The 27,827-nt window shown below is 47.2% G+C and overlaps 1 protein-coding gene across 2 annotated transcripts in view; it reads right to left on the bottom strand.

Annotated features, from left to right (window-relative positions):
* ACAN (aggrecan) overlaps window positions 1-27,827 on the bottom strand; it is a 79,756-nt gene that overhangs the window by 21,583 nt on the left and 30,346 nt on the right. For both annotated transcript variants that reach the window (XM_008165426.4, XM_008165424.4), the window contains exons 2-12: window positions 13,976-14,052; window positions 13,107-13,490; window positions 11,499-11,673; window positions 10,608-10,735; window positions 9,638-9,931; window positions 6,816-7,277; window positions 6,051-6,225; window positions 5,472-5,599; window positions 5,053-5,346; window positions 4,436-4,618; window positions 80-2,428 (exon numbers count right to left, since the gene is read on the bottom strand). In XM_008165426.4, coding sequence (XP_008163648.2) covers window positions 80-2,428; window positions 4,436-4,618; window positions 5,053-5,346; window positions 5,472-5,599; window positions 6,051-6,225; window positions 6,816-7,277; window positions 9,638-9,931; window positions 10,608-10,735; window positions 11,499-11,673; window positions 13,107-13,490; window positions 13,976-14,045 — 4,642 coding nt within the window. In that variant the 5' untranslated portion in view covers window positions 14,046-14,052. The remainder of the gene's footprint in view (window positions 1-79; window positions 2,429-4,435; window positions 4,619-5,052; window positions 5,347-5,471; window positions 5,600-6,050; window positions 6,226-6,815; window positions 7,278-9,637; window positions 9,932-10,607; window positions 10,736-11,498; window positions 11,674-13,106; window positions 13,491-13,975; window positions 14,053-27,827) is intronic.

Raw genomic sequence — 27,827 nt, 5'->3', positions numbered from 1 at the left:
CTGTATACAGAAGGGAAGCCCCACCCCGTTTCTATAAAAGAAGGTGGGCTGGAAAAGCAATGAATATTTTTAACAATACCTTCTGCAGTGGGTTCTGGCACATCGGTGGCTTCTGGTGAAACTTGAGGCAAGATAGCAGTGGCAGTGGGTGATATCTCTAAAGTTTCTAGAACAACAGCTATTTCGGTCTCTTGTTCTGATACCATGGGAGTAGAGGACTGTATTTCAAGCCGGGCCTCTTCAGGACCTATGGGCTCTTGTGTTAATTCAGTGTCTGGCATACTGGTACTAATTACAACATCTGGTGCAGAGGTTTCCCCTGAAACATCTGGGAGTGGGTTTGTGGGTGTTCCTGAAGAATCTTCCCTCCTCTCTTCTGGTGCTCCAGAAGTTTCACCACTGACCACAGCTATGCCAGATGTTTCTATGTTAACTTCAGGCAATACAGATGTTTCACCGCTGGTTTTGTAAACTGTAGAAGTTTCTATGCTAATTTCAGGCAATGCAGATATTTTGTCACTCGTTTCATGTACTGTAGAAGTCTCTATGCTAATTTCAGATACTGCAGATGTTTCACCACTGGTTTCATGAACTGTAGAAATTTCTATGGTAATTTCAGGCAATGCAGATGTTTCAGCATTAGTTTCAGGAGCTGTAGATGTTTCTATGCTAATTTCATGAAATCCAGATGTTTCTACAGTAATTTCAGGAAATGCAGAGGACTCTCTACCAATTTCCCCAGATGAAGAGCCATCTCCACTTGACTCAAAAATATGGGGGAGTGTCACAGCTGTTTCTCCACCTAGCTCCTGTGAAACTGTTGGTTTTGTCACAACTTCCACCAAATCAGAAGTGACCAAGGTGACTTCTGGAAGTCCGGAGGCCTCTCCACTAACTCCAGTCACTGCTGAGGACTCTCCACTTAAGTCTGTGACTCCAGAAATTTCTCCACTAAAATATGGAATGACTGATGGCTCTCCACTGATGTCTACTGTCCGTGGTGGTAACCCACTAATATCCATAACTCCAGACACTTCTCCAGATGTTTCTCTTTCCCCTGAAGGAAGTCCACTGATTTCTAATATCCCAGATGGCCCTTCTCCTACCTCTTGTGCAACAGATGTCTGAGTTACAACTTCCACTAAAGTTGTATCCACAAGAGAGATAGTGGGAAAGCCAGATGGGAGTCCACTATAATCATAAACTCCAGATGGCAGGCCGCTAACAACCTCAACACCAGAAGTATCTCCGCTGATGTCAATTACTCCACTTGGAAATCCACTCATTTCAGGAGCTCCAGAAACCCCTCCACTGAAGTCTATTTGCCCAGAAGGCTGACCACTAACATCTAAAATTCCAGACACTGTGCCTGATATATCTTCGTCCCCAGAGGGCAATCCACTGATTTCCAAAAACTTTTTTGCTTCTGCTTCCGTAACTGATGGGGTGGTCACTTCAACCAAACTGGTATTTAAAAAGGTAACGCCTGAGGGCTCTCCACTTCTATCAACACCAGAAACAAGGCCACTTAGGTCTACAAGGCCACTTATGTCAGGTATCCCAGATGGTTCTCCACTGAAATCAATTCCTGAGGGAAAGCCGCTGATATCGGGTATCCCAGATGGTGCTCCACTGATATCTGGTATCCCGGATGGTGCTCCACTGAAATCGATTCCTGAGGGTAACCCACTGATATCTGGTATCCCAGACGGTGCTCCACTGATATCAGGTATCCCAGATGGTGCTCCACTGATATCAACTCCTGAGGGCAACCCACTGACTTTTCCACTAATGTCCCATTCAGCAGAGGGTAACCCTGATAGGTCTCCTTCTCCACTGACCCCAATTGTTCCTTTTCCTTCCAGTTGACTTTCTGCTACTGTTGTTACAACTTCCACCAAAGTAGTATCCACAAGAGAGACAGTTGGAAAACCAGATGGGAGTCCACTTTCATCATACTCTCCAGATGGCAGGCCACTAGTAAGCTCAACACCAGAGACTTCTCCAGAAGGTAGCCCACTGATTTCTGGAATTCCACTGATTTCTTGCAGTCCAGATGTTACCCCACTAAGGTCTGGGATTCCAGAAGCAGATACTAATAGGTCTTCCTCGCCAGAAGGTAACCCACTGCCTTCAATAATGCCCGAGGGCAGCCCACTTTCATCCCCTGATGGCAGTCCAGAAGGAAGTCCACTGAAATCCAGGTCTACAGATGGCACTCCGCTTTCTTCGATCCCTGAGGGCTCTCCACTAGGTTCAAATGTTCCAGAAGCTGATTCTCCAGGTATCCACCCAGAAGCTGATGGTTCACCACTGGTTTCAAGTACTCCAGACACAGATATCTCCCCTGAAGGCACTCCACTGAGAGAAGTCTCTGCACTGGGCTCATCTGGTATTGCAGCAACAGGGGGGAAAGCTGATGGACTCACTGGAAAAGAAGCAGGGGAAGTGGGGGGAGAGAGAGAGTGAGGAAGAAGGATTTAACAAATCAGTTTCAAGGAGCTATTGAAAATGTCCTGTTTGACTGTGCATAAAAACTGACATAGAATAAAATAGTGACAGACTCTGAAGATGAGGGCAGAAAATCCTATACACTTTCCAGATCGCCCTCCCTCCCCTAAACTCTGTTAATGAGGATTATCTCAAATAACTCTGGAAAAGTGGTTCAATTTATCACCTCCTGTGACAGTACAATTGCAACACAAATTCCCGAAGGATAATCATCAGAACAAAGCCAGCATTCCAGCAACCATTAGTGGATGGAAACTGCTGCTGTTTCTGCTGATAATACATAGAAGAAGAAAAAATCCAAACCTATCCTGCAGTTTTTGTCTCAGTGTTGCTTCCAGTAAAGCTGTACCCCCCCTTGAAAGCCAGAAATTGAAATCCGTTTCCTGAATGATTTTCCTTCTTTACATGCACATTCAGTGATGAACTGCCAAAATCTTAACAACCGGTTCCCTACTAGGTCTTCAGCGGCACTTCAGCGGCGGATCCTTCAGTGCCTCCAAAGACCCAGAGCGAGTGAAGGACCCGCCGCTGAAGACTCGGAGCGCCGCCCGGTGAGTACAAGCCCCACTTGTTTTTTTTAAATTTTTTTTTTTTTTAAGTCATCCCTGCCGGGGCCCTGTTGAAACTGTTCGAATCAGGCCCTGCACTTCCTAAAGCTGGCCCTGCACATCGGGGTTGCAAAATTGTATTGGGGGCCAGGTAGGGAAGGCTGTGCCTCCCAAAATAGCCTGTCCCCCCCACATCCGATCCTCCCCCTCAGAACCCGCAACCCATCAACCTACCCCGCTCCTTGTCCCCTGACCACCCCCTCCCAAGACCCCCCACCCTAAATTCCCCCCAGGATCCCACCCCCTACCCAACTCGCCCCGCTCCCTGTCCCCTGACTGCCCCGACCCTATCCACCACCACCTCGACAGACCCCCGGAACTCCCACACCTATCCCACACCGGATGTGGCCTGCGGGCCGGTTTAACAACAGAAAAACCTCCCTCTCCCAATTGCCCACCCCTTTAACAACCGGTTCTAAACTGGCTTTTAAATTTAACAACCGGTTTGCGTGAACCGGTGCGAACCGGCTCCAGCTCACCACTGTGCACATTGATGTGTTATTGTAGGATAGCTCAGAAATGCTGGGCTGTTGGCACTGGTTTGTTAGTGTAGGGTTGGCTGATGAGTCCAATATGCTGGCTTTGACTATTTTTATTTTAAAAAGAAGTGCACCGAATCATCTGTTTTAAAAACCAAAAAAATGTCTGAGCTCAGTTTTCCAGAACCGTGTGCGTAAAAAGGCGTGTACAAAATTGACACCTGCATTTGTGGTAACTGTTTGCACCTATCCTGTTCGTGCAGTTTTGAAAATCTGGGCCATAATGAACTACCTGGATTTTGCTAACAGCTTAAAAAAACCCAAAGATGCCTCAAACGTTGGGTCAGCTGTCCTCTCCGGGCCCCCTTACCAAAAAGCTTGTCACAAGCAGAGCTGGAACAGCTGGGAGTCCCAGGTTTTATTTGTTCTAAGTAACTAAGAGCCCACACTTTCTTGTCACAGAATAGCCTTTCTCCATTCACATTAATCCCCATTTGCCCTGGGTTGCCTGTGAATATGTAGTGTCCATGAGGAATACCATGTTTCACTCAGTGTGATCCAGGAGGTGTGATGGCTTGAGCTCTAAGCCTCAGAGCTCTGCTTGGCTAAAAGGTGCATGTGAGGTGAATCCGGGTTTCTGAGCCAGAGAACCAACTCCCTCTGAAGAGAGAGCTGCAGTTCAAAGCTTCCTCCCTCATCAGGTTACTTCCCAGCTGGATTCAGACAGCGATTCTCCTTGGTAAGGACACCGTATTTTTGTTTCTGGATTGCCCTTGCCCTAAACATTTCCTCTGCCAGTCTAGTGCACCTCTGGGTGCAGGGAACAGCCCGACCCACCTGATAGCAAGGAAATGTCAGTTGGAAAGACTTCTGTTCCCCACGCCGTCTGATTTTCAGGTTCAGTGGCAAACTCCGTTTCCACAGTTGGCTCCTCCCCAGAGGGTACTTCCTCCAAGCCAGGGATCACCTGGGTTACAATCTGTTCCTCAACAAATTCCTCCTTGTCCAGAGATGGCAGGGCTGGAACCGAAAGATATTGAAGAGAATTTCTAAGAAGGCATTGGCTCTCTCAGAAACCTGATGCTGCTCCATAAACTATCCCGATACCAGGGTGACAAGCAGCATAGAATGGTCTATAATTAAATATATGGCATTTCTCTTAATAGGAGATAAACAGACTAAATTAGACTGGAGAAAGTAGGGGCAGAGGAGATTTCATAGCTTGTTTCCATCTCAAATTTTCTGATTCTGTGAGAGTAAAATGAATGTAAAAGAATGAGCCATGTGGTGTCCCTGTGTGTCCTTGGGAGGAACAGCTCCTTTTGGTAAACATACAGTGGAACCCTCGTGTAATCATCTCCCTCTTGAAATCCTTCCCCCACAGAATGCAGAGTTTTCCCTGTGCTATCAGCATTGTGTGCTATGGCAGATGGCTCTGAAGAGTGGGTCAGTACCTCTGAAACAGAAGGCATGGTGCCTTGACAGTGGGTCAGGGAATCCCGTCTGGTTGGGGTGCAAGTAGATGGTTCTCACACCAGGTTTGTCTCCTCCACAAGCAGGACGTGGGGTCACAATGGGATATCGGATGCTGCCATCAGCAAGCCAGCCAGCGCGGCATCTATCCAGGCCCAGCTTCCAGGCGGCATGGAGTTGCCCAACAGAGGCCAGGGTGGCATTCTGGCTCTCACAGTATTCCTGGGCTTCTAGGAGGGTGAACTGATCTGCTTGGGTTGCAAAGAACACCTCACCTGGAGGAAAAAATCAAGTATGAGTCACTAACACATAGAACTATGGATATTTCTGCCCCTCCGCTGTACTTTACACACACGCATACACCCTAACACCCATGCTCACAGGAATGTGGAGAACTTACCCTTCAGTCGGTCAATGTAGCAGTACACGTCGTACATCTCAGAAGCTGGGCGCATGCCATACGTCCGCACGCCTGGGGAGCTGTCCTTGTCTCCTACGCATTGATTCCGTGGGGTCACAATGGGGTATCTGCCAAAACAGAAAGAAAGGGGCCTCCCCAGTGAGGGTCCTGCATACGCTGCGATTGAAGAATCTCGGTGGGTGTTCCTGTGGAAGGGATGTAAGCTCTCCATTGAATAATGATCATACTTAGCATTTAGAGGTGCCCAACGTTCTTAATCATCATAATAATGGTAATGCCTAGCTCTTGTATTGGGCTTTTCATCAGTATGATTTAGAAACATGTCGTGGACACGCAACATGGGAAAATGTGGCACACGTGGGGAACACGTTCACAATTCATCAGCACATTACACTACAGTCCGACCTGTGTTTTATCCGTGTCAGGTGCTACTGTGCTGTCACTGGGGTCCTGCATCCATGTGGGGCTGTGCGGCACATTGGCTGTAACCCAGGTGACTCTGTTTCATGGCTGAATGTTTCTTTCAGGTAATCTTGACCTGACCTGGCCTCCCCTTACCTGACAGTCTGATCCCGCAGCCAGCCGGCGTCACACTGATGAAAGCCAGCCTGGTAGGCAGCCTGCAGTTGTTCGGGTGTGGCAATGACAGCGTTGTTATCCAGGCAGGCCTGCTGGGCTTTGGTGAAGGTGAGGGAATACCTGCTGGTGGCTGGTCGGTAATGAAACACGACACCTGGTGGGGAAAGGGAGAGAGCAGTGACGTATGGACACGGAGACCCCCAGGCACCCTGGATGGATATTCAGGAAGGACCTTCAAAACCAACCTGGTAGGAGCAGTACCTGCTGGAGCCACATTGATCCAAGTCCCTTGTTTACTGGTCTCTGCTGTAATTAAAGAGGCTATAAAAGGAGGGGTTATCTGGGGGTCTCCCATTCCTCCCCTCAATGATCGCAATGCAGTGACCTCCCCTTCAGCTGCAGAGGGGTGCACACAGAACATTGGAATCTGGTGTCGGCCAATGCAGCTCTCATCCTCAGACAGAGGGGGTCATTCTACAACCTCATGAGATGCCCTCCGGCTCCCCTGCCCATTCCTGTGCCATGCACAGAAGAAGAGCTGCTGGCAGTAGGCAGATAGCTATTCCTGCCATGAACTGCTAGGGGCAGGGGAAAGACTGGGAGTGCCCAAGCCAGACACACTTTCCCCAGTAGAGCCAAATCCGTTGCTAGATGGACAGTGTTCCAATTTTGTCAGCTGAAGCAGCGGTTGGCTGGCCCTGGAGGAAATGGATCATGAGGTTTCTTGTTGTCTCTGTGACTTACCAGTGGGAGAAATGGGTTGCTCAGGAATGAGACCGCTCGCAGGAGCGGCTGTCACACGCACAATCGTCTCTTCCACTGAGGCAGATTCTAGTTCTGGCGTGGCAGTCGCCCCCAAGTCCTCCTTCGCTGAGCTCACCTCTGGTGCCAAACTGGTGAAAAGAGTGTCCAGGACCGAGGTGGTGACCTCTTCAGGAGTCACCCATACAGCTGTGACTCCCTCTTCAGTCACATTCTCTGCCTCTGTGAAAGCTGTCTCGGCAGTGATACCAGTGGCAAAGAGATCTGGAGTGACTGTGAAGCCTTCATCTAGCTCTGAGGCAGTGGGTGTGAAGTCGATTGGCTCTAGAGTTGCAATGCTGCCTCGGGCTTCCTCCTCTGTGACATTGTGTGGAAGAGGTATCTCCACTTCGGTTTGGGTGACGGTCTGGATGGTGAAGTTTTCAGGGACTAAAAAGTCCTCATCTACAACAAGAGGCAAATGTTTCCTTTACTGGCGTCTCCAAGGGACACGGGCCCAGGCTTTGGAAACAAATCTATGTACGGACACTCAAGAAAGGAGCTGGGTGTGCAGATGCTCTGATGGGAGATGGGGAGGGCGATCGGATGGTTGTGGGGGCTATGATGGGAACCTGGGTAGGCGATAGGGTGGGTATGATGGGAGATGGGGCGGGTGATGTGATCAGAACTAGGGTAGATAATGGGGTAGTTGTACAGGTGTTCTGAAGGGAGATGCTATTGCACAAGGCATATGTGTGATGGGAGATATAGACCATGTGAGTAAGTGCCACAATGGGTGACAGCATGTGGGTACTCTGGGAGCTATTCCATCTTGCAAATGGACTCAGTGAGCCTGTGGGGCACTGGCCTGCTGGGTACTCGGTGCCTCTGTTTGGAGGGTGAAACTCAACCTTTTAAAAAGTAAAATATTGACCATTTCCCCTCCCGCTGCGCCTCGTCTCTCTAAAGCACTCTACAGTAGAACTTAATTGAATTAAAAGGGGAGTCTCTTGTTTTTGTTCCCATATGTTCTATAGCTTTCATATGAGTTAGGGAGTCAGAGCTCCCTTCTCCCCCCCCACACCTTATACTCCTGACTCTAATCCACTAGCGCACCTCACACTAATCTAGTCTTTTGTGACCTCTAGTGCCAGCAGCAGGGAATTTAAAATACAAAGCTCAAAATGCGGAGAGGAAAGGGGGTGCTCCTGTAATGCTGCACTGCAGGCAGGCCTGAGCCTGGGAGTGAAGCACAGAGAGATGCGGGGAGCCAAGCAAGTGCCTGTCATATTTTGAGGCAGGACCGAGCCGGGGAGCAGTGCACGGGGGAAGCTGGGAAAACAGGATTGAACACTGCAGAACAAATACGATCAGACCTCCACCCTAATGCTGCTTTGTTTTCTCAGTTGGTTTATTTCAAATTCCATTTCCTTTACCCGGCTAATTCATTGTCGCCTTCTTTAGAGGTTTTTAAGGTCAGGCTTGACAAAGCCCTGGCTGGGATGATTTAGTTGGGGATTGGTCCTGCTTTGAGCAGGGGGTTGGACTAGATGACCTCCTGAGGTCCCTTCCAACCCTGATATTCTATGATTCTCACAGATCTGAGAGGCTTCCAAGAACCAGGCATCAAAGCTCAAACACTTACCTGTCATATTAAGTGGTTTAATAAGTAGCACCTGAGAGAGACTGCGGGGCACTGACATGTTGGGCCTGATTTGCTGGTTTGGTCAGGCCACTTTGTGCCACATGGCTGGCATAATCTGATCCCAAAGTGGGCTTCACTGGCCCTGGGAAGATAACCCCACTCATTTTGAATTTGAACCACCAACACCTGGTGTAGACACACACAACCCTCCCTGCCTGCTGCTGGCAATTGGCATATCAGGACATGGGCATGGCTAGCAGATAGAGGGTGTAGCTGAGATGCCCATGAGCCAGGGCAATACTTAGCTGCAACTTGGGCCCCTTATGGAAATTTGCAGCCTAAGCAGCCCTCTAACATTAGCGCGGGGTGGCCAGCCTTGTACAATGGCTACACCGGGACCAAGGAAATGCAAAATGGAGTCCTTGCACACGGACCCCTACCATAGGCACTATGCAAAGCACTGCTGCTCAGGAGATGACCTATTGTCTTCTTTCTGCTCTCTTATCTATAATATTCAATTACTTAATATGCAAGCACTTGATCTCTGCTGCCTGGTTCCTGGAGAGCCATCACATTTGGAAGGTGTTTGACAATCTGGAGTGGATAGAGGCAAATCACACTCACCTCCCATTGAGAACACTCAGTTGTACTGCAATGCTAACATACACTCTGAACTCTTCTCTCTCTGCTTGGACAAGAATGGAGGGGCACTGGCCTGCTGGGTACTGGGTGCCTGTACATTTATATCTGTTTTTCTTGTTTAAGTGAAACAGTAAGAAGCTTTTCTGTGCTAATTCTGAGGTGGGGCTAGCAACAGAGTCAAAGGCATTCCGAGAGAAAGACAACAGAAATGATCAGTGGGGAAAGATGACAAGTGATGTATCTGATTCTTATGTTGGTGGCCATTGCCATAATATTTGAGTTAATCCTGCACTGCCATGACTAAGAGGGGATCCCATAGCCATCCGCAAGTATTTGAAGGAAGTACCAAAAGTGGAGGGAAGTTTAGTGTGATCCCTGTGATTCTAACTATTTTTATTATTCATTATTATTATTAATTTAATTAATTTTTTATAGAATAGACTGGAATGGTCTCCCAAGGGACATTATGGAAGAATCTGCTGCTTACGAGTACTGACGGAGGCACTGTACTTAATTCAACAAAACTAATGCAACTCACCTGTGTAGCAGATCGCATCGTAGCGTGAATGGGGGTGAGGGTACCCCGTCTGATTGACATGGAGGTACACTGTCCGCACCCCCACCAGGTTCCCGCCGCAATTGGGACGTGCCTTGGAGATGGGATACCGAACGCTGCGGTCTGCCAGCCAGCCTGCACTACACACATCCATGCCACCCTTCCATGCCAGGTACAGCTCTCCCGTGGTGGCCAAACGGGTCCCGAGACTGAGGCATTTCTCTGCGGCTTCCTGGAAGGTGAACTTCTCTGGGGAGGTGGCATAGAAGACTTCACCTGCAATCACACAACCATTGACTCAAGGACGGACTGTAATGTTTAATTCCTCTTTCATCTACCTCTCTCTTCCCTTCGCTTTCTTTCCCTAGGGGCTGGTGGGACGAAGGAAAGGTTAAAAACACTAGATAAGTACAGCTTGGATGAGTGACAACTAAGGGTGGGGACATACACATGATCACTGTCTATAAATATTAGGACGGTGCAAACCTCAAAGAGGGAGAGGAATTTTCTAGGCTGGAACAAGGGGGTGTACGTTCTACTTGGAGTCATGCAATGACATTAAGATAAGGAATATTTTGGGGCCTGGTCAGTGGTACTGAGCCCCACTGCTCCCATTGACTTCAGCTGTAGGCATGGGTGGTCAGCACCTGTGAAAATCATTTCCTAATGAGAGATACCAGAATGTGGAATCGTCCCCTGACATAAATAATGGGAGCTCCATTGCTTTAATCAATTAAAACCAGAGTGGACAAAGTCCAGAAAAACAGGTGTTAGGGAATAATCCAGCCTTGGCAGGGGTGGGACTAGATGGGATCTCACATGGCTTTTGAAGCTCTAATATCTCTGACTTCTAGCTCCTTTGCCTCTTGTTTTATCCTTGTCTGCAGTGAGGATGCTCATGATACTGTCAGCTCAGTCCCTTGAGAATTACATAGGAGAAACCCAAGATCACCTTGCATTTCCTCTGCATAACAATAAACATCGTATGTTTCGTCTGTCTCCCGAATGCCATAGGTCCTCACTCCAGGAAACTCGTCCTTGTCACCATAGCAACCCTCTCGGGGATGGTGCATTGGGTACCTGAGAGCGAGAGCAAGAGAGAGAGCATGCACAGGAAATGTCTAGTGAGTAGACAGAAGCTTCATTAGAAAGATGACTGTCACATGGCTCTGTGGTGCAGGAGGCATCAGGACAAGCTGAGCAGGTGTTGGAGAATCAGAATTGGGATTTGACATTCTGGGGGGAGGGAGGAAGTGGAGGCAGGCCAAACCCCAGAACTTTTCCTGGACAGGAGAAGAGGGAGAAGTGGACTTACTCCTTTCCATTCCTGACACTGGAGGTGAGGGGAGAAGATCCTCCAGGTGTCCCCCAAAGATACTGATGCAGCGGGAGTTGCTGGTTTTCAGACTCCTCTGAGTCCTGCCAGATGACTACTTGACTTGTGCAAAATACAGCCACATCTGTTGAGCTTGGCATAGCATCTATGCAGTTCGCATGGGCAAAAGTAGAGGGCATGGGAACCGGGATTAAACCACCTCTCTCAAGTCTCTGGGCCATTCAGTCCTTAGTTTCTCAGCTGTGACTGCTAAACAAGGGGGCCAGTTGTGAGAGTGGTTTTGTGATGTGGACACCTATCTACCTGGAAATAGTCTGAGATCCACCAGCTCATTCCACACCAAATGACTATCAGATGGTAACTGCTAGTCATTATTTACCTGGGATGGGATTTAAACCAATTACCTAGATGTGAAAGGCTCTGTACCCCATTTCCAGCCCTGGCTGCCTGGATAGCCCTCTTTTCTTCCCTCTTGGCCACCTTGCTTCCCCTCTTTCAGCTGATTACCTGACAGTCTGATCAGCCAGCCAGCCGGCATCACACTGATCAAACCCATCATCATAGGCAGCCTGCAGCTGTTCAGGAGTAGCGATGACAGCATTGTTCTGGATACATGCCTGCTTTGCCTTTTCAAAGTCCAACGTGTACCTGGTGGAGATGGCTCTGTAATGGAACACGATTCCTGGAAAACACATCCACCAGCACACACACATAAACACACATCAGTCAGTGGAGAACCAGCCCCGCACCAGTTTCCCTTTCAAAGGGGTTAGCAAGTCAGAAAAAAGGCATTCTAGCTCGTGTAGAAAATCATGTGTTTGCCACAGATCATTCGTATTGCGTGGGTAATCTACTGTGCCCCGAAGAGACTCTGTTCTTCCCCATGCTATATTCCACCATCCCAAGGCCACCAGGCTTCAATTTAAGGGGAATTAGATGTACTCCCTTTGGTGAACAGAAAAATCTACAGGAACAGACCTGCTGTCCAGTCTTTTCTCCTGTGACGCTGGGGCACACTAATGCTACATCTAAATCCGGTGTTTTAATGTTGACGGCTTCAGCGTAAACCAACATCCCAGAATGCAACAAATACATCACGGTCAGAAGGATCCAAAACTATCAAGACATTTAAAGTGGCTGGCCTGGCACTGCACAGTATTGTAAAAACACTCTATGGAAATTAGCTAATTGTGTGTTATCAGTACAATGTTGTACTATTTTATTATAGACTTGAATGTGGTAATGTCCAGTGGCCCCAATCAGGATTAAGGCTCCAGTGCACAGGGTATTGTCCAAACCCACAGGAAGGCATGGTCCTTGCCCTGATGATACATATATTTTATACTATAGCAAATGTGCTTTAAAGAGTTATATGTACTGCAAATGTAGTTAAGCCATACTATTCCATACAGAGTGACTTTTAAAAGGAGTGGGTGGCTGTATGCATACTCAGGCCTGGCGTAAGAAGAGTTAAACCTCTTGCATGCTTTCTCTCTTGGCCCCTCTTCTCACTCACAACTGTATTGAGGAGAGTAACAATGTTAACTGGGGGAAAGTTAATGGTGTGTTATATTGTCTACATATTAGCAAACTAAACCACTTTTATATTTCTTGAAAGAGCGTAAGAATGGCTCTACTAAAACAGGCCAACGGGCCATCTGGAGAATATCCCATCTCCTAACATACTAGGTGAGACCAAATGTCTCATAGGTCCAATATCCTGTTTCCTGCTACACCATGTCACACCACCTGTCCATCTCCTCTAGCGTTCCATCTCCTGCCCATATCAGAACAGACTGGTGACATCTTCTACCACACTGGGTGACACTGTTGGTCTGTTTAATATGGCATTCCAGATCCTGCCCACATTAGAGTAAATCAACGGTCTATCTTGTTTGGCTCCTGCTCACATACAAGATCAGACCAATGATCCGTCAAGTCTGGCATCCTGTCTATGACAGCGAGTGATGCCAGATGCTCATGGAAAGGGTAAAATGCCTCCACTTCTATTCATAATGCACCTAGTCAGATTTCTTCCTTCTTCTTTCTTCCCAGTCAAACCAATGTAAGCATCAACACTATCACCAAGAGGAAACATTGACATAATGGCCTCACCTTTCACTATGACCTCTATCGTATCCTGGCTGTCCTCAATACCATGCATCACCTCGCAACGATAGACCCCAGTGTCGTTGGACCTCAGCGCTTTGATTTCCAAGGTGGCATCGGTGGGGATGGCAGGATAGTTGGGCAGAGAGATCACCTCCTTGTACTCAGTGTTGATTCGAACTTGCCCCTCTGTGGCCACTAGTAAGACGACTTCCTTCCCATTGGAGAGTCTGCTCCATTTGATTCTTGGGGTCAGAGGAGGAGTATAGGGGGCTGTGGTGACGTGATCCAATGAGTCGATGAAGTAGCAGGGGATGGTCAGAGAGTTTCCCAGGATGACACGCAGGGGAGACCGTTCAGGTATGCTCACACTCAGTGTGTTACCATGATCTGCCCAGTCCCAATATGGAGAGAGACAGAGTGAGGATTAATCAATAACACACATCAGTCATAACTACCAACATTTTCAAAGTAGCCTCAATCTAGCTTGTAAATCTGCACCCACAATATTAGGAAATATATATATTTGGGTATATTCTAGTAGATATAATTTGAAGTAACTGATGTTCCTAAAGCAGCCCCTGAGCATTGGTAACAGCCCTAGTGGAATATAACGCTATTTCACTGAAGGTAGGTTGGGGGCCTTGGCACTAGGTTACAAGCTGGGAGTATCTCCCACCCTACCAAGCACAGCAACAGCAGCATGTCATGGTGTTGCAGCAGCCCAGAGAGGAGGCCCTCGGCAATGATGGGTGAAATTAGTGAGCTCATAGGTAGACCTGTTAAGTTGCCCGTGTCTGCTGTGTGAGGGGCATGTTGGCCTGTTACATGTATGGTCCACAGAACTGAACAGTGGTCCCGCCAACTGTACATACCTGAAACTTCCACAGAGATGGCTGCAGTGATGACTCGCAAACACACAAACACTAATAGTAAAGTGGTCATAGTTTACCTGAAACAAACAACATAGGGAGACAGGGGTTAATTACTGCTGGATGATCATAAGGGAATGAGGACTCTTAAGAGGGAACAAGCCCATTAACCTACAGTACCTAAACACAACCCCGACAGGGTTTTTTTTACATATAACTAGCAATAGAAGAGAGTTTTCAGGGCAACACTTTGTCTAATAGAGGGAGGGACAAGGCATCTTGCTCCAGACAAGAGTGTCCATTATGTGCAGTAGCATTATTATTCTATTCTCACACTCTCTCTTGTGATCTTCACTTCTGGGCAGAAAGACAATTTTGCCATGGAGTTTCTCATTTGTTTTACACCTATTCCAGCAACGACCACGGGGTCAGATGCCCTCTCTACCTAACCCTACACCAGGGGTCGGCAACATTCGGCACGCAGCTCGCCAGGATAAGCACCCTGGCGGGCCGGGCCAGTTTTATTTACCTGCTGACGCGGCAGGTTCGAGCGATGTGCTGGCCGCGGCTTCTCGCCGCCCCCATTGGCCTGGGACGGCGAACTGCGGCCAGTGGGGGCCGCGATCGGCTGAACCTGCTGCGTCAGCAGGTAAATAAAACTGGCCTGGCCTGCCAGGGTGCTTACCCTGGCAAGCTGCGTGCCGAACGTTGCCGACCCCTGTCCTACACTGTTGCCTGGAACACCCGAAATAGAAGCTTCTTCACGTTACCAATATCCTTCCTCTACTAAGCCAACATGGAATCCTTGGCCAGCTGCTTGGAGGTAATTTGTACAACTATTTTAGCGGAAATCTGGCCCCTTCAGTGTGAAAAGGCTAAAGGTCACAACACAACCAATAATCCTGCCTTTACAGTCTATACTTCTTTAAATACAAGTGGATTCCACAGCTCTTTAGCAACTTCACTGTAAGGACTACACGACATATACATCGTGGAGGGATCCCATTAATCAGGGGAACTCACCACTTCAGAACAAGTATCAGAGGGGTAGCCGTGTTAGTCTGCATCTGTAAAAAGCAACAGAGAGTCCTGTGGCACCTTTAAGACTAACAGATGTATTGGAGCATAAGCTTTCGTGGGTGAATACCCACTTCATCAGAGGCATGAACAGTTTGTCTGAACTGTCTTCAGTTCAGAACAGTTTCAGACAGACAGTGGAGGACTATCCTGTATCCAGAAATGGCAGAAGGAATGAAGGGAGGCAGAATGGATTCACCCAAACTGGAATTTAGCCAGGAGAGCAAGGTTAATGCCCTTAGTCTTGTGTATAATGCCATGGGTTTTTAAATAACCACTAGTGGGCAGGACCTCCGTTTTATGTTTCAGTCACAAGATGGCACAGCACCCACTAACTAGGCATTGCAGCACTGATTCAGCGCCGAGTCAAAAGGAAAAGCCCCACCTACTGAATCATTTAGGTTTTCCTTGGCGGTCACCTATCCAAATACTGGCTGTTTGTCTTCTGAGAGCAAGTGGGATCCCAGCTAGTGTTGGTGTGGCTGCAGTCAGAGAACATTATGAGAGACTGCGTACATAGATTCATAGATTCATAGATTCTAGGACTGGAAGGGACCTCGAGAGGTCATCGAGTCCAGTCCCCTGCCCGCATGGCAGGACCAAATACTGTCTATTGTCTATTGGCTCAGTAGTAAAGCTCATTAACTAGCACAGTTGAAAGCATGGCACAGGACAAGAGAAAATATAAATTACATCTTATAAAGTCAGGCCATTAGGCTTTCACTTCTGAAGAACTGGGTTCAAATCCTGCTTAAGCCAAAAGAGAAAATGTATTTATAAATCACAACCTGGTACTTTATCTACATGAACAAATATTAAACCCTTTGGAAATTTCTACTCAAGAGAGGCTAAATATTGAACTTGCAGCGGCTGCTGTAGGTCAGGGCTGAGATGCATTGGCAGAGATGTGTGTGGGCCCACATTTGGAATACTTGGGTTGTTGGAGGTCAGGACTGATGTGCATGGGGAGTGGGGTGAGGAAGGGGCTGCCAGACAACATTGAGGAGAAGTAGCAGAGTCATGTGGGTGTCTAGGACTGGAACAGCAGTGGGTGCTGCAAGGTAGGACTGAAATATGTATGAGACGTCTCAATCTTTCCTCTTGTATTATTTATTATGTCTGGCTCTAGGCAGTACAAAAAGTCATTTTTACGAATAATAACTTCATACACATTTTTAAAACTATTTTGTAGCATCCATGACCAAAAGCTCCCTGTAAAATAAATATATGGAAAAAAAAACAACCCAGAATCAGACTTCCATTGCTCAGTCTGCACAGTACCTCATGGCATTTTGTCAAACAGCAATGCAGAGGCTGAGTAAAAAGTTAACCAGCAAGAGACAGGGAGTAAGATATTAATTTGTATCATGGGGAAACACTCCAGTTTCTCTCTGGCTGCTAAAGTTACGTACCCATCACTGTTACATTTTAAGATCAGTGCTGGCTGTTATTTATTTATTTGTATGCCGAGAGGCTTGGAGTCCCACTTTAAACACAAAGCCATAAAAGCAGACAAACTCAGTCCTAGTCTCTAGGTAAGGACTTTAGCACTGGGAAAAAAACTCAAGCCAAATGTCGGCAATGTATTCCCGGTTTGTTAGAAAGAACAAATGGAGACAGCATGACTCAGGAGATTGTTTATGGAATAGGGAGCCTTTCACCAATAGGTCACTAGTTTTAATAAGGCCCAGGTCATTGGTGACTTAGGGTATGTCACACTGAGAGCTGGAGATGTAAATTCTAGCTCCAGGAAACATACCTGTACTAGCTCCGATCAAGTTAGTGCACTCGATATAGAGAGTAGCTGAGGCAGAGCGAATGATGGGAGGGGCTAGCCATCCGAATGTCTCAGACGGGCTTGTACTCAGGTGTCTAGCCCCTCGCTATGGCTGTACTTCTATTTTTAGTGTGTTAACTTGATCAGAGCTAGTGTGGGTGATGTTTCCTCAAGCTGGAAATTACACCTTCCAACTCCAAGTGTAACTGCATACAGCTGTTACCCTCTGGTGATCTACTGTACGTTAAATGAATTTGGAGCAGGAGAAGGGGGCTCAGTCCAGTTTCTAATGTCGTAGGTGAGCACATCATGGGAAATATGAAATTACAATAAGCAGCCTTGGGGACTAACTGGATCTCTTGATGACAGAATCAATAGAGAGGCCAAGGATTGAATGGGCCATGGAGATGAAATTCTCCTATCATCCCCAGGTGTTGTGGTGGGGGAGGCCTCTGTGACGAACTGGGACTGTTCTTACTGTGGTCTGTGAATGCTGACAGGGGAGTGTGGCTAGGATAGTCTGCATTGGGGGATGGGAGTCTGCCCGAAGGCGAATACCTGAGCGTGTAACATGAGAACCCAGGAAGGGGTTGGAGGCCAGGTGACACCTTGGCCCGGGAAACTGAAAAAGGCTGTGGGAGGGGTCGCTGAAGGCAGGGTCTTGGAAGCTGGGAGGCAGAGATTGCTCTGACCTCCCAAGGGGGGGGGGGGCTGGGATGCCCTGGGACCCCCAGATGGACCTAACTGAGGGGGACCCTGTTGTCTGTGCCTGCAAGACCTGTCTTGGACTGTATTCCTGTCATCCAAATAAACCTTCTGCTTTACTGGCTGGCTGAGAGTCATGGTGAATCGCAGGAAGCCGGGGGTGCAGGGCCTTGAGTCCCCCAATACTCCGTGACAGCCTCCAAGGCAGAAGGCACATTGGTGGGGTCAGCATTTGGGAAACTTGTACTGTCACAGCTTGTGTTGTACCTGTTCTAGCTTTAAAGGCAAGCTGTCACTTCTCCAGAGTCAGCAAATCTGGTACCTTTCAGCAGCGCCAGCATTATGCTAAAAACGATTTAAAATAAATAGCCTTGGATTAGCAAAGAGACAGGCATCCTTTTGTCTGGGTTTTTCTGCAGAAGAAACCTGGAATTGAAGCATCTTAGAGCACTGAAACAGAGAAATCAAATATGATGGGCCCTGGCTGTCTGAAAACACCTCCAGGGCTTTTACCTATTATAGGCTGGTATTGTCACTGAGCACTCAAAAGTTGTAGCAAAAAAGTTGTTTCTGTCAGTATTCATTGCCAGTGAGACATGAAGCAGGAGAGCAGGTTCATGCTAGCGCTGGTTAGAATTTGCGGAGTATGATTACTCTGAATGGGTGAAATTCACTCCTGGATGGAAAGCCAGCACAAGCCCTATGCACCCCTGGAGTCCCACTTTGCTAGGGTGACCATATTTCCTAAAGTAAAAACAGGATGGACGAGGCTTGCCTGAGCCCGAGCCACCCCGCTGCCCCACCTGCAGGACTTACCAGAGCCACCCCTACCATCTGGGACTGGGGCTGACCCCCTGCCCCCAAGCTGCGAACCGCCCATGGCTGGGGCTGACCCCCTCCAGCTCTGAGCTCCGTGCGGCCCGCAGCTGAGCCTGAGCATTTGAGCCCTGTTCTGCCCATGGCTGACCCCCCCCGAGCTCCGTGCTGTCTGTGGCACACCCCCCCCCCCGAGCTCTATGCCACCTGTAGCTGGGGCTGACCCCCCCCCCCCCAAGCTCCAAGGGGCTGAGTGCCTAAGCTGTGTGCCACCCATGACTGACCCCCCCTCCCCCAAGCTCAGCACTGCCTGGTACTGGGGCTGACCCCCTGTCTCCCCAGCTCTGCACCTTGTGCCACCCGCATCTGGGGCTGACCCCCTCCCCCGCACAAGCTCCAAGCGGCTGAGTGCCTGAGCTGTGTGCCACCCATGGCTGACCCCCCCCAGCTCAGCACTGCCTGGGACGGGGGCTGACCCCCCCACCCCCGAGCACTGCACCCCGTGCCACCCGCAGCTGGGGATGACCCCCTCCCCCGCACAAGCTCCAAGCGGCTGAGTGCCTGAGCTGTGTGCCAACCGATGGCTGACCCCCACCCCCCAGCTCAGCACTGCCTGGGACGGGGGCTGACCCCCCCTTGCCCCCGAGCACTGCACCCCGTGCCACCTGCAGCTGGGGATGAGCACCCAAGCCCTGTGCTGCCCATGGCTGGGGCTGACGCCCCCCCCCCAGCAACCTCTACACTGGCTGGTGCTGCGGCTGGCTTCCTCCCAAGATCCATGCCGCATGCAGCTGCGGCTTGGGCGGATCCCAATGCCAGCTGGGGCTGACTCCTGAGCCCGCAGCCCAGTACCTCATGTTGCTGACCCTCCTCCCAGTGTTCCTCCGCTTTTTTGGTAAACTGGGCATCTGTTCCTTTGCTCTTTCCAACTGATCAGTTGGGGAAGAGCAAATGGGACAAATGCCCATTTTTGTCAAAAAAGTCAGGACAGCCGGGACAGAGCTTAAAAATGGGACTGTCCCAGCCAAAACGGGGCGTATGGTCACCCTACACTTTGCTTTGTGCTGGTCCTTCACACAGGGGGCTATTTCGTCATACCGTAAGAGCAGGGAAGACAGGAACATTTCCAAGTTTGGTTTATTTGGGAAAAAGAAACGCCCTCCCTCCATTTCCCCTCCCCTGCAGTATCCCGCAGACAGTGAATTCTTTCTCTCAGTGGCAGTTCAAACAAATTAGAATAATAGTGTGTGGAGTGCATTCTGCCAGCTTCTTAGACCTGACTCCCTGCCAGTGCGAAATTCAATCAGGTGCCTATTCCTCACGGTCATGTTTGCAACATGTTCTCCATTTCTCACTATTCTAACTACCGCAGGGAAATCTTATCTGGCAGCTCATACAAAGCCCTGCTTTGTGCTGCTTAGAATGTCCTCGATAATTTGCCGTCATTAGCAGTGATGATTTTATATTCTACTATTCTATGATTCCATTTTGTTTCTGTAGGGTTGTCAGCGTGCCTGGCACTCGACAGGGGGTGAACATCTCTGTTGTAAAGAGCGCTCCTGTAACCGACAGGCCCTTGCCTAAAGGCCTCAGCGTATGAAAGTATAGTCCAGGACAACACTGAGCAAACCCGGAGTGGTGTGTGTTTGCTATGGCTGGGATACATCATGGCCTTTCGAGGAAAGGAAGGAACTTGGTGGCCATTAATTGTGTGACTGTTCCAAGTGCAAAAGGCCTGGAGTCTGGAGGGGGTTAAGGAGAGAAGGGAATGGCCCCTCCCCAGGACCTCAATGAGGCACCATTAGCTGGCCCCCAACAGCAGCTCAGTGGTAGCAGGAAAGTGATTCTGTGGCCTCTGGTTGTGTGGTGATTGGTCAGATGGGGAGTGAGTCTAGCCATAGGTTGGGTGCACAGTTAGGAAATGGATTCCCATTGGCTGGGATGGGGGGGGGGCAGTTGTCCCCTGCATCAGTTGCATTTTCAAGGCTTTTCACAAAGAAAAGGGCTAGAGCCTGAAAACAAAAATGAAATGCTTTAAATGAAAACTGGAAGCCTCTTTACAGGACCCAAAGACTGTTACAAAGCTCCCCCCCCTGCCCCAGTCTGTCAGGGCTCTTAACCTCTCTGAGTACATAAAACATCATTTGAGGGTTAGGGCTAATGTGGGGGTTACAATTAAAGTTGTGGTTAGGGTCAGTTACTCTTATGGTCATAGACAGGGTTAATGTTAGTAGTTAGGATTATGGTTAAGGTTAGTGTTACAAAGATGAATTTTAGCATAGGGTTAGGGATATAATTAAGCTGCCTACCATAGAATGCATAAGAAGTAAAATATGCAACACAGAAGTTCTATAAACGCCTCAGTTTGAATGCTCCCGAGTATCTGTACTGCTAGAAAATTAGTTTGTTAACTCACACTAGTCAATAGAGGTCCCTTTTGACAAACCCAAATTACCTGTGGGTGTCATTATCCTCCAGTAGAAAACCTCACCCCGGCAGAGAGATTCTGAGAATGGGTACTTTGGGGGGTGGGTGTCTGAATAGGTTATACTGAGAAGACAGGATCTACCAAGCACCAGCATAGGGTGAGAATTGTTTCTGATGGCAGCCAGTGCCACAAATGGAGAGTCAGGGTTGTACTGAGCATCTCAGAAGAGTTTGTGTTATGGGAAAACAACAACTTCCAGCCCCCAAGGTGTGTTTAAAGTGCTTTAAAGGCTGTGTTTGTGCTTAGCGAGACTGCAGATCCATTGAAACTGGGAAGATGGAGTTTGCAAGACAATTTCTTCTGGCTTTTGTGGAAAAGAGGGCGAGGAGGAGGTAGGAGGCGTCATACAGGATCACTGCTACCCACATGGAGTCTCGGAGCACATGCTAGATCAACCAGTCTGGCTGAACAACATTCAGACTTAACAGTTACCCAAAATTCCAGCCATTCTTCCTCTTCTACGCATTAACTGAGATTGGAACGAGGCTTGGTTAGCATTTTACATTGGATTTATTTATGTAACCACATTTCCTAATTCAGCCAGGTCTGGAGGTAATTGAAAAAAAGACCCGGAGTTTCCAAACCATCCAGAACTGAGAAGGATTGGATAGCACAGGATATTTCCGCCCTGGAGAACCATTGTCACTTTGGGCTTAATATAAAATGGCAATAAACCCAAGTTAATTTTTTAAAAGATGGACTTATGCATGTGTGCAACCTCTAGTTTCTGCTCACGCACCAGGGATTGTATGCAAACAGTCACAAGGGGACTGCAAGTAAAAGTGCATATTTGAAAAATCTGAGCATTTCGGATTTTTTAACCCCCTCTCTCCTTCTACCCCCTTCCCCAGATTTTCACAGAACTAGAAAACCTTGTGAGAGTAAAAATTGCATTTTAGAGGCAAGGAAAGTTCTAGATCCAACAAAGTGCTTACACAGTAACATCCCAGGAAGGCAGGCAGATATGGCCCATTTAGAGCTCAGTCTATCTATCCAATTTATTTGCTTTTTGGAATGCATGTTCCATTCTTTTCCTAGCTTGCTTTTGAATCTATACCCATCTGCAGTTTCTCCTTCTGCTTTTGGTTGTCCATTCCACATGAATCATCCTTGCAGTAAGTAAGTTTACTTTAATCACCCTTAATGCCCTCTTTTCTTGGATTCATTTCACGCCTTCTTGTTTCTGAGCCTGTTACCCACTCAGAGATTTGCAGCTTTTGAAATCTGGGACAAAATGAACACATCTTGATGTTACAGCATTGTAACACACCATCTTCATGACAATACAAATGTCATCTCATTGTAAAACATCGGAGCAAAACTCACCTGACGCTACTATACTCCACACAGCTTCCATACTTTGACCCAGGCACATTAAAAGATATGGAAAACTTTTGAGAAATCTTAGTAGGGTTTCAGACTGGTAATGAAACGGCATTCATGGGCAGGAGCTTGTGCCTTTGGCATAATGGCATTTTCCAGGAGACGCTTAAAATTTGGAGATAAAGAGGCATCTAATAAGAGACCAAACCAGCGATACTTTAGCCTTGCATTCTCTCCCTCAAAGATTTAGTCTCCCTTTTTTCCCCTCCAGGGAATGTACCTCAGTTTCTCCAGGGAACACCAACCGCCTCTATCCAATCTTGTTTATTTCAACTAACTCTCACAGTTCAGCTACTTTCAAGACTTAATGATGATGGCAAAACTTTGGATGAAGGTTTAAGGAGAATTAAGAAAATCTACCTCCTCTTGACAGAGGAGGATGCCAGGTCTTTGATCCCTCATGTACATATCTATGGGGTGTCCCAGATTCCTTCAGTCTTCATAACTGTCAGTGGCTTTTTGTTTCAGTGAAAATACGGAGTGCTCCCTCATCACTTCCACAAACAAATTCCTCATTGTCTCCAAATGCTACAAGCTCTTGTCCAGGACTGAGAGCTTTTCTGTTCAAACCCCACCCTGCTCCAGGAAATGGGAGGGGAGGAATAAAAAAAAAAAAAGGGGAGGAGAGAAACAATTTTATTTCTTTTTTTTTTTTTTTTAAATAAGGCAAGTTTTGGAATAGAAGTATAGTAATAAATATGCTCCCGTGACTTTTTGTGTTTTCTCAGCTGTAAAGAAAATAGGAAAACTATTCCATTCTGTCTGGCTTCCAAACCATTCTGAGACTAAGCCCTTTATGCAGTGGGCTGCTCCCGCCAAGGCCGTTTTTGACGTGATTCCTGGGACAAGAAAGTCTTTTTTGAACCAAGAATGAAACGTGGCAGTGGTTACTGTGATATTGTGTCACTGTGGTGTGTTTCCCACAGCTTGATGGGGGCTGACATTCCCCACATCAGCTTCCTGAATCAGACAGCGAGTTGGAGGCACAGAAAGAGACTTTATTAGAGCGAGGGTAGCAAGAAAAGGAGGGGTTGCTTAGGACTCAGGAAAGCAGCAGATTTCATCATACATCTCAGCCAACTTATCTCACTCCTGTCCTGGAGTACCCCTGGCTGTTGTGGTCATGGGCTCTCTTATACACAGCTCGGTGGACTGGCAGGACTTGGCCCCTCCCTCCTGACTGGCAGGAATGTTGTGCACCTCAAGAACACATGGCTTAGCCCTTCTCTTTTCATCTATCTATACAGTAAATGGAACCGAAATAACTAATCAGCTCTGGGTTATTTCAGTTTAAGTCTCTGTATGCACACTCTTATTTCAATATAAGAGCCCTGTTTCCATATAACATAACTATAACTACCAGCTTAATTAAATCAACACAAAGGCAATCTTATACCAAAATAAGCGTATCCACACACAGACTTACGCCAAACTAACTAAGTGTCAAGGACAACTGATACAGTTATTTCACATTCCATTTACCAGGCGGACAAGCTCCCATTTTCTGAGGAGTGAGATGCCAGGATGAGATTTCAGTAACAACCTGAACAACTAATACTGCTAAGTTTCAGGGAGTGGAGATTCACACCCTGACAATTTGCATGGAGCAGATTTCCTTTTGCAGGCATAACACCATATAAACTACTATGGACCGTACACACGACACAATGGGCCACCTTCTTCTCCTCTCATTTATGCCAGTCTCACACCAATGTAAAACCCCATTGACATTAACAGAGTTACTCCAGCATCACAGTGGTGTGAGTGAGAGCAGAATTAGGCTAGACATACTGTCCTTCTGGCCCCCAACAGCACAGTCACATCTCCCACTCAACCACTAACATTAATTTTCCAACAAATCACTAGTGAAACTAGTAGCAGAGAGCAGAATGCCCTGCCACCAGCAGTGGACACCATCAACTTTTCCACCATTCAAGCATTCAAGAACAAGGTGTAATATATCTGGGAATGAGTGGGAAACAAGTTGCATTCTTCACACTTGATACAACATCAGCACTGAATTACTCTTGAGGTGCCGCGGTTTCCAGTGCAGGTCATGTATGGAGACCAAGTCATTATCTCAAAATCTTGCTCAGTGATTCAGGAAAGAAGGATCACCCATGCCTGTTTCTACTTGTGTTGTATATGCACATTTCTTAGACAGTCAGCTAAATGAATGCTTAGGAAATCCTATCTCCCTGGCTTCCCTGCCGAGTCCCACAACACATCTACAACATTTAGGGGGTAAATAAAGGAAAACTCTCATTCACTATTCATTTTCCCCAGGAGGTGCTCAATTCTTGGCATGGGTTCCAGGTCTCAAATTCCTTGTGCTGCCTGTGTGCCTGTGATGGGAATGTCTGTTATCTGTTCCACCAGCTATTACACGGGATTAGGATATCATTCTCCCTGTAAACTGAAGAGAGAGCGTGTTCTTCATATATCTAATTCTTATTGGCAAATGGTTGGGCTGGGGCAAAGGCCTCCAGTTATCTGGCTCCTAGCCCTCTCTACATGTTAGTTTATCCATCAAAGCCTAGGACATCTGTGGGTGCCAAATACAAGCAAACGTAATTGTACTTTGCTCTTCTCTAGCATGTGCCATCTGAGGATTACAAAACTCTTCAAAAAAGTTAGTTAACTGAGGGCTTCTACACTACCAGCTGGATTGACGGGCAGTGATCACTCCAGCAGGGGTCCATTTATCGTTTCTAGTATAGACGCGATAAATTGACCACCGATCACTCTAGTGTCGACTCCAGTACTCCACCTCAACAAGAAGCGCAACGGGAATCGACAGGAGAGCGTCTCCCGTTGACACACTGCAGTGAAGACACCACAATAAGTAGATCTAAGTAAGTCGACTTTCGCTATATTATTCACGTAGCTGAAGTTGCGTAACTTAGATTGATCCCCCTCTGTAGGGTAGATCAGCCCTAAGCCTCACAACACCACCATGAAGTACGTAATGGCAAGGATCACCATCTTCATTGTATTCCTGGGGAGACTAAGACATGGAGCAGAGAACTGACTTGTACAGCAAGGCAGTGACAAAAATGGGAATATCACTGAGGAGTCCATATTCCCAGTCCACTCAACTAACCATGAGCCACCCTGTCTTTCTCTAGAGCCAGGATGGACAGCAGTCACTTATACCACAAAATTCTCCTTTCTCTGAAATAAAACCAACATACTCTGGCTCGCAGATCCATGACTTCAGACTAGAACTGGTTGGGGATTTTCGGTTGAAAAGTTTTTTCAATAGAAAATGTCATTTCTTGATGTTGTCTAAAATTTTTGATTTTCTGTTGGGAAAATCAAAATGAATTTTTTTGTTTTGGGTCTGGTCAACTCCATCTGAGCTGCTGGAACTCCTCATGCCTCCATTATCCTCTATGGGCCAGGTTTCCTGATGGACTATATCTCCCATGCTGCATGACAATCTCTTCTTTTGTTGAACTAACACACGCATCATAGGAGATACACTCCGGGACAGGGACATAAGATGTCCAAACTATAATTCTGATGAGGCGCCGTGATAATGCAGAGGGACACGGATTAATGCTGAACTGACCCAAAATGAAGCATTTTGATATTTCAGCATTGAAATTTTCTATTCCATAAAAAGTTTTAATGTTTCAGCTTTCTATCTTAATTCAGGACTTCTGAAGGTATAAGGAGACACCACTGCTCTTGGGTCAGAGGCCTGCAGCTGGCTGTCTGGCTGATTAGCTCCTCCCGCTGCACCTGGGAAAAAGACCTGCAACTTAATTGGCTGATCCTCATAAAAGAAGGTGGCAGGACATGGAGGGGAGGGACTGCAATACCTGCCAGAAAGCTGAGGGGCTAGTGGCTGTGCGCCAGATGGACTGTGGCTGGAGCAACTGCAGAGAGAAACTGCTCCAAGAACCAAATACACAGATGGGTGACTGTATGAAGTCCTGTTGTTGCTGAGGTTCTGAGGTGAGAGCCAGTAAAGTTGGACTGATGAACTTATGGGTGTGAGGGACAGCTTTGGGGAAGGGACCACTTGGCCTGCACAGACTTTTGAGGGAAGAGTCTGTGAAGCTTTGATCTTGTTTTGTTAAGAAGGCTTGAAATAAAACACAAAACAACTAACTCTGCTGGAAACTGCTTCCCTGGATTCTGTGAGAGGGGGTCCAGACAGACTTCCCCAGAGAGGAAACTGGCTCAGCAAGTGCAAACTCAAACCCAAACAGGAGGAGAGGGCTATACGATAGGCCCTGATCCTGTACAAGGACAAAAACAAATTTTGAAATACTGGAATTTCCCACAGGGTGAAAATTCTGATTTTCAACTGCTTTAGGTGACCTGTACAGTGGAATAAGCACTTGAAAAACCACCTACATAGCCTTTGAACTCCTTTGGGAATTTAGCTCAGCCCTATGAAGTAGAAAGACGATTGCAGCTGAATGGAAGTTTGTGTTCACGGGAGATACAGTCCAGAACAGGGACATAAGATGTCCAAACTATGACTCTGATGAGGCACCGTGATACGGACTGAGGATAAACAGTGTGTTCAAAAAACTGCTGAGAAATTTGATTTCTCACCTAGAAGTTTGGATGCTTTTTTGAACCTTTCTGGTCTGTAAACCAAGCTAGAAATGCCACCATAATAGGTTCTGCCACAAGATTTCCAGTACTTTTGAGAAGTATCAGGAGAACAATCTTTGCTGTGGTATTTTGGTGAGGGAAATTGTTTCTGATATAACTGGCTTTTTTAAAACCCTAAAAAGAGTTCTGGTTTTGTTAGAACTCTCAATGAAGGTTTTGGTGGCTTCTTTCTTATGTAAACTCCTTTGCTTATTACTAGACACAGTCTGCTAAAGAATTTCATCACATACTTCTAACATTTCAGAAAAATCTTCATATAGAGAAATCAATGTATTCCCCGCCAAAGGGCCAATCTCCTAGGAACAACCTACTGTTCCAAACAATCAGGCAATGGCAGAGTCTACACCAGAGAAACATATTCCCTGGAGAAGCATGGCTCAATAAATAAATGAACAGTGGGAAATAGTGTTTTAAACACTAATTAACTGACCCATGTATCTTCTGAACTGTAGCTCTAAATGTGATGCATTAGTTGTAGTGTGGCTAGTGAGAGAGATAAAGGGATGGCTGGATACAGTGTGATAAACTACCACTAAAGAAACCAACAAAGAGTGGCTGTTTAACAGTGCTGGGTCGGCTAACAGAGGTGTTATAGGACTGCACTCTGTGCACATGGGGATACTTTGGGGGCAGACTCTGAAAACAGGAGGTTGCTTAATAGGACTGATCTCTTATACTGGTTTCACTGTGTCCCTAACATAAGTGAACTAATGTTAAGCGAGAATCTTGCAAACAGTCTCCAAATATCCTAGTCTCCTGCCTGGTACATAACACCTGCTTCCGCCATAGTGCTCACATGTGCAGTGCACTCCCCATGGAACTACAGAGACACAGGGCAGATCATGTTCCCTTCATTCTGTGTGAAGTTGGCCCTAAATCATTACTGGCATCTAGTGTCATTAGCAGGCATGGCCAGGAACTTGGCACCTGCTCATTTGCTCTTGAATTTTGTTCTTCCATTAAAACATCACACA

The sequence above is a fragment of the Chrysemys picta genome, chromosome 10 (assembly GCF_011386835.1).
Source record: "Chrysemys picta bellii isolate R12L10 chromosome 10, ASM1138683v2, whole genome shotgun sequence".
Classification (NCBI taxonomy): domain Eukaryota; kingdom Metazoa; phylum Chordata; order Testudines; family Emydidae; genus Chrysemys; species Chrysemys picta.
The sequence above is the reverse complement of the archived record's forward strand: the minus strand, read 5'-3'. Positions and strand labels throughout refer to the sequence as shown.